General features: G+C 38.9%; 1 protein-coding gene across 1 annotated transcript in view; it reads left to right on the top strand.

The window, feature by feature from the left end:
- Positions 1-283: 283 nt before the first annotated feature.
- The window catches only part of SPATA5L1 (spermatogenesis associated 5-like 1), a 15,937-nt gene continuing 8,858 nt past the window's right edge, over positions 284-7,362 (top strand). Inside the window, 2 exon segments of the mRNA XM_009330989.1 lie at positions 284-391; positions 7,190-7,328. Coding sequence (XP_009329264.1) covers positions 284-391; positions 7,190-7,328 — 247 coding nt within the window.

The raw sequence follows: 7,362 nt of genomic DNA, 5'->3' as shown, positions 1-7,362 counted from the left end.
TGTGATTCTTTGTCTCCAATTGTTTAAGTAAGACTTAACCAGCACCATAGACACACTACTACACCAAGCAAGTCAGAGTTCACCAAAAAAAAAAAAAAAAAAGAGAGACCAGCATATACCATTGTGCATTACCATAACTTACATAATTCAGCCACATAAAGACAGCAGAAAAATCACTTATGATCTGGCTTTCATGGTATGTACAGATACAAGGAATTCTTAAAAGCTTGAATAAAGGTATACAAACAGGACACCGCAACAATAAGTAACAAGAGATGATAGCATGGGGTATCTACTCAAGAACTCTAATGTAGCTGCAGACGCCCATACCAACTCACAGCTGTTTACTGAGAACTTGGATAACAAGCAAGTAAAATATGAAACTTTACAGGTAACTGAGACAGTTCCCAAACAAGAAAGTCCATATTCATGAAGAATAATTCTAATGCACACTACATACCATTGATATGTCAGCAATGCTGTGAAAAAGGTCTTGCCAGAGAACAGCAAGGACCAGCAGCTCTGTAAGGGACAGGAAACCAGTAGCCAAACTTGGTAACAAGGCTAGCAAGGGACAGCCTCACAAGCCCAAGCCCACAGTACCCAAGCAGCATAAGCCCAGGAACAATAGCCAGGAGTCCAGGCCATCAGACAAACCTGCAGCAACACAACAGGTCCATAGGCAAACCAGGAAGTCAGTCCCAGACAACAAGGTTCATAGCTACACCACAGCTAGCTCCAAGGACAGGCACACCTACAACACAGCTCAGACCATCACAGAGTAAAGGCCCGGGCCTGGGCTTAAATAGAGCTCCTGGGCTCATGGGCAGAGGTGTGGGTGGAGGCCCCAGGTAATTAAGGCCTGTGAGGGCACTCTGAGCCCTGACAGGTTTTAGGAACAAAAACAAAGGAAACAAAAGGAAACAAAAAAACAAACCCACCAAAGTCTTTCTAACATAATTAACCACTGAGCTTCCCTTCCTAAAAGAAGGTTGTTTCCCATGCTAACACAACTGGATTCATTGCTAATGTATTTATCTAATTCTACTGTCTCCAAAGAAAATGGATTTAAAATTTCATAAAAATACTTCAAATAAGGACAAAAGATTGTTTTCCTTACAGCATTGAACCCAGATATAAAAACCGATTGTCAGGAGCCAGAGGTATACTGACTAGTGGATTAAGTAAAGCGAGTACCTGAAAAAATGACAACCTGACTGCAGGTGATGCTAGCTAGGGTAATACAGGTGTTTCACATACAAGTCATTTTTAATTACTTTAATTACCTTCTGATTCAGTGCTTAGTCTTTGTGCTATCACTATATTACAAATATTTGTTTGCAGATCAATGTCTTTTACTGATCCTCTATCAATAAAAATTGTAAATTACATCATCTTATCTGAAGTTTTCAAGTTAAGGCTCAATGATATATACAGTCCTGCCTTAAAAATCAGTCTAAATGAGAGTCTGACATGAACACTCCGTGATTGTGTGAAGAAGAGATATAGTTGTTCTGAGGAAAGCAATATGACCTATCATAAAACCTGAAAAAGGAAAAAAAGAAAACCTATCTATCTGAACCAGAGGAAAGAAGAGAGAGGAGAAAGTACAATACATAGCTGTTGCATGGAGGAAAGGAAGTCTAAAAAAAGCGTTAAACATTTTTCAAGCTAAGTTCTGGGTGGGAAAACAGATCTGCTGAACAACTAGCTTCATACCCAAGTACTTTAAGTTTTGCCCCTGCTCAACCAGCTCTTCAAAGCAGGCATGGCAAGGATTCCTGGACAGCTTGGGGAGAATCTTTAGATGGTTCTGGGTAGACTTCTGGAATGTAGGAACGTTCCTACAAAGCACAGAGAGAACTCCTAGAAATTCTTCTTCTGGAAAGACTTTCTAGAAAGCGCAGAGGGGATTCCTTGAAAGCGTTTAGGAAAATTCCTAGAAAGCACTAGGAAAATCCCTAGAAAGCCACAAGACAATTCTATATAAACTATACACTGACCTGTATAACTGTCATGTGGGATCTTCTAAGAGGGAAAATGTGAATACAAAACATGTACCTAATATCTTGTATGCCTGAAACCAGTTATTTTTATAGAAATTATTTCTACAGAAACAAGCATGTGATGCTTTAAGAACGTGCCTTTAAAAAGAAAAAACTGAGAACAGTGGTCAGAAATAGACAGTCAGAATAAGCATGCGTGACACTTCTTCTCTCATACACTCCCAGTTTCCAATGATTTCAGCTTGCAGAAGTTTCTGATGCCAACACGAGTGTGGGTCTTCAGTAATCCTCTATAAGCTCTCTTCTCACGCAGACGTCATCAATCCTGAGAACTCTCATGAACAGCATCCTTTTCTAAGTACTTGTCCAGTCTCCCCTTGCACATACATACAATTTTGCATCCACAGCATCCTTCAGTGAAGTTCTACAGATCTACTACCCATGGTGTGATGGATTACCCCTTTTTCTTTGTTTTGAACACAGATCTGAGTAGCATCAGTTGTTCTGGCATTGGAAGAGACCCTTAAAACAGGCATTTCCTATCCAAATTACAATTCTGCAAATCTCTTCCATAGGCACCTCAAAGCTTTCTTTCTGTGTTGAGGAGACACGGCCTACTTTTAGCCATTCCTTGCACTGAAGCCATTCCATACTTCTGATCATTCTTGTTGGCTTCTCTGAACCTTTCCCAGTTCTAATACAGTTTTTTGGGGAGAGATCAGAAGTACACACAATTTCTAATGTACAGGTGAACCACAAACTTAAACAGTGGGACCGAGATGGTGTTTGTTCTGTTCTCTGTTCCTTTTTCAGTTAATGCTAACATTTGATTTGCTTTTTGCACATCAAGCACCAAGCTGACATTTTAATGGAATCATCTATCCCGATGATACAGAAGTCACCCTTCCCTTTGATCGCTCTTCCCTTCAGTTCACATTTATGTATACTGAATTTCATCTGCCATTTTACTGCTAAGTCCCTCGGTCTTGTATGGTCCTTCTGTAATTCTCCACAGCCTGCTCTCATTCCTATATTGAACGCCACACAAGGATCTCACTATTCCGTATCCAAAATAAGATCTAGTGAACCACTGGATTATATATTATGCTGAAACAGATAACCAAGCATCTCTAAGCAGTAATCAAAAGGTGCTAAAGACAAATATTGACAAATTGATAAATTATCTGCTGCTGTCCATTTTTCCCCTCTTGGAAAGGCTACCACCCCAAAGAAGTGTCAAGAGAATGCAATGTGCAGTTGGGCCTCAAGTGACTCCCAAGAAAATGTAGTGTCTTAGCACAAAATCATTTCCTTGGCTACTTAAGCTAAGACAACTGAGTTTCTATTGGAAGACTTCAGGTGCAGGCACACATTTTTTTCTTATGCATCTGCAGTGACGGCAATAACTTCCAGCAGAGATGCAGCACGAATGTCATCTAAGGTGCAGTAACTTCACCATACCTTTCTGGCAGCAGGCAGAGGTTTTCCGCACTCTTCTTCGAGAAATGCAGGGCCTAACCTCTCAGGCCTTGCACATCCAAAATTCCTACTAACTGCAGTGGGAGCTTTTTCCGTATAAAGATTCAAGACTGGATGTTCGCTAGAAAATCAAGTAAACACATTGAGGGTGGCCCTCCCATAAAGACATGCAGACATACAAAAGCTCTTTACACTCCTTTCCTAAGCACATCTTTACAACTTATCTATGAAGCTTTGTTGTAAGAGCCTGGTGTTTGAAATGTGCGATATCTAGCATAAGTATAATACAGCATTTATACTTAGTCACAGAACCTCCACAAACACTAAAATCCTGCCCTAAAGTACATACATGCCATCTACTCACTTTGAGCTATCTTTATTTGATTAATAGACAATCACAGCACATTTTCAAATCCATTTACCATTAAAAAAGACTACGTTAAAGACTGTTAATTTGACAGTTTTAAATAAAAATTTCAGTTCTGATACTAGACATAGTCAAACTTACCAAAATTATAATCAGCTTAATATCTTCTCTACTTTGTATGCAGGGAATTATTGTAACAAGACACAGTTATTTTTATTTTGCGAGTTATAATAATTGGGAATTTTGAACACCATTCTATTCTACCAAAAAACAATACGTATATACAAAAGAAAAACAGAAATATTATTCTTTCTTTTCAGAATATTGTTAGAGTATTGTACATTCTCCTTAAAAAGAAGTTAATCTGGCCCACTAAATACAAAAGCAAAGAATAAAGGAACATTCTTCCTCAGAAATAAACAGCAACAAACCCAACATGAAAAAGCTGAAACAGTAATGAAGCTGAAAATTATCTGAACACTCACTGTGCTGGTTTTTCAGTTTCATATTAGAAACGGAGTGAAGACAATGCTGGACAATATTTGATTCCTCCGAGAACTGATGACTACTCCCTTCAAATTATCAGATCTGAAAAGAGAAACACAGCCATTCTTGAAGATCAGCTGCCATCTAGTGACTGGTAAGCAAACTGTTTAAAACTTTTTTTTTTTTTTTTTTTTGGACAGTTTAAACTAGATTCCTGGCGGAATACCTTTTTGCTGTTTTGTCACTGTTAATTTTGGGGTCTGTAAATTATTCAGGAGCCTGGCTATTCAAAGGTATGTATTCCAAAGCAGAGCAGTGTCAGTCAGCGATATTTTCTATTAAAATATATAAATACGGTCTTGATCCCACAGTTTGCTCAAAAAAAGCCAATCCTGCGCACTTTCAAAAAGTCGTATTAGTGTTTTTGGGGCTCCACTTCATTATACTAAAAAGAACTGAACTACCAGTGTCTTAAAGTAAAATATTCAGTATTACAACAATATACTACAGCTAAAAATTGAAGAAGTTAAAATTCTCTGACTGAGATGTGCACATCAAGCGACAATATCACAGTTTTTATGTTGGACACCAAGCGTGTTATTGTTATATGTATGTTTTACACTTAGTAGCTAATTTATAGATAACTAGAATAAAACCAAGAATATTAGCAGTGTGCATTAACACTGTCAAATGAACTATTCTTATGTAAGACAACTGTGTTTCATGAATTAGTACTTCAATCCTGTTTCACATTTTTGTGAAACAAGAAGTATTCCGTTCATATTTCCAAAATTATTACTGGTAAATACCTGCCAAGCAGTCTGGTGGCTTTGTGTTGTTTTTCTCCTAAACCATCACCCGCATTTCCACAATCAATGTGATGACACAAGCTAGAACTGCCACCCAAAGAGGTCACAGCCCTTCCTCCTCTTCCAGCTGCCCATTTCAAGTCATTCTTTGCACTGACACAAGCATTTGCATGGCAGTGCAATGCACAAAATCAAGATTTAGTGCCAGGTAACTGACTCACCAAGAAAAAAAAAATTGTACTACACCAAACAAGCTCATCATCGTTGCCATACTATGCTTTTCTTATTAAAAGGAAGGACAGGAATTATATAATGAAGCTGATAAAGGGTGGAACCCCCTCTTTTACTGTCTAAACTGATCACGGAACTATGATAAACAGAAGGCAGGAAGGAAAAGCGACTGATGCTGTGCTACTTATCCAATTATATTTATGCAAATCTGCATCAAAGTAAATTTTAGACTGGCAAAATAGATGGATTACTGCAAAGCACGTCTTCCGTGCATTTGTCATTAAAAAAATCAGCAAGAAGACCTAAACTTGTCCTCAGTAAAGCCAACAGAATCTCAAATCAATAATTCAAACAACTATTATTTGGAACTCTTTGTCACTCAAGATTAGATTTGCAGGTGTTTTCCTTCTCATAAGAAATCAGATTTTCCAGATGTTACAATAAGTCTGTTACAAAGAACAACTATATATGAATATAAACCACAGAGCTCATTTCAAATATGCACTTTTCCACACTTTTCTTTCCTAAACACAACTTTTTAAAGCCAAGCAGAGGGTCTACCACCTACTTACCACTACAGTTTGGAACTCTGAAACACAAATCTGCCATTTTAAACAGAGTATGTTTTTTGTTTAATTGAGTATGTACTCGAGGGCACTCGTGTTTACGAGAACCTTTGAGGGAAAGAAATAAAACAAGAGAATGTGTTTATAAGACATTGGCTTGAAAATACATTCTCCTTCTTGGAATGAAAGCTCCTTATAATCTTTTGTCTGTACATTCTCTGGACAGGCATTAGTCTGTCCCACATTAAATACCTAGTACGTCTGCATATTCCATATAAGCATTTGCATACATGTGCAGTACAAAAACGTGCTATGAAAAGAAACATTAAGTAGACATCCAGGAGAAAAGGAACAGAAAATAAACACTGAAAGGGGAAAATTTGGTCATAAATTGAAAGGAAATAGAACATAGGCCCTTTTGCACTTAATTAGGCATAAGAGAAGGCTTGCTGGTTTTCACACTGCTCAGCCCCACATCTTTCTTCTGAGTTCCTACTCAGCATTTAAAATTAGCTGGACTCTGTTAATACTGCCTGCTTTTTTTCGTATGGCTTACTAACATATTTTGTGTACAGCCCTTGGTTCAGTAAGGAATGTGATTAAGCAGGACAGCGTCAGAAAGATTTCCTTATCCTTCCCCTCCAGAGGCCTTCCAAATATGCGCTGGACAGTTCGCAGTCGTGCTGTAAACCATCCTCTCTGCGTTTTCTGTGAATGTAACTGCGTCTGACTGGTGTGTGTTATGTGAGATCCCGATTCTTGTACATATGTGGTCTCAAATGAAGTCTGTATGTATTCAGTACATGTGTAACTTTACTTGCAGTGAAGCTACTTGCAAGAATAAAATTATGCACGTACTAAATTTTATAGATCATGATTTTATCTTGTATCCCACAATGCTGACAGATGTCCTGGAAGGTTTTTATAAAAGTACTGCACAATTCATGGCACAATTTAAGAAGGTGGTGGACCAAAAAGTTACACAATTAATTTTTCTTAAATGCTGAGCATTTGTCACAGCAACATACTACTACAGTTTGACCAGTTGTTGAATAAATGTGTCCTAATTACTCGTATCAGCAGCTTCTCAAGCCAAATGTGTGGCTCCCCACCTGTTTTTCTTGACCAGCACTTATAGTTGACTCAGCCCCAACTGCTGGTGAAAAGGGCGCTACCCCGCGTCAAGGGAAGCGCTGACAGGAGGCAGGGAAAGGGGAAGCCCAACTTTTGGGAACGTATTTTAAGAAGCGCCAACCCGACAAGCGGGAAGCGCTGAGGAGACGAACCGAGGGAGGCGAGCGAGCCCCGCCAAGACCAGCTCTGTGGAGAACAAGGCGAGTGGCAACGGGGGGGGGCGGCAATCTATTTCGTCTTCGGGAAGAGGGTATAAGAAGCCGAGAGAGGGCTTGTAGCCAAGC

Source organism: Pygoscelis adeliae, unplaced genomic scaffold, assembly GCF_000699105.1.
Source record: "Pygoscelis adeliae isolate BGI_AS28 unplaced genomic scaffold, ASM69910v1 Scaffold318, whole genome shotgun sequence".
Classification (NCBI taxonomy): Eukaryota; Metazoa; Chordata; class Aves; order Sphenisciformes; family Spheniscidae; genus Pygoscelis; species Pygoscelis adeliae.
The sequence above is the reverse complement of the archived record's forward strand: the minus strand, read 5'-3'. Positions and strand labels throughout refer to the sequence as shown.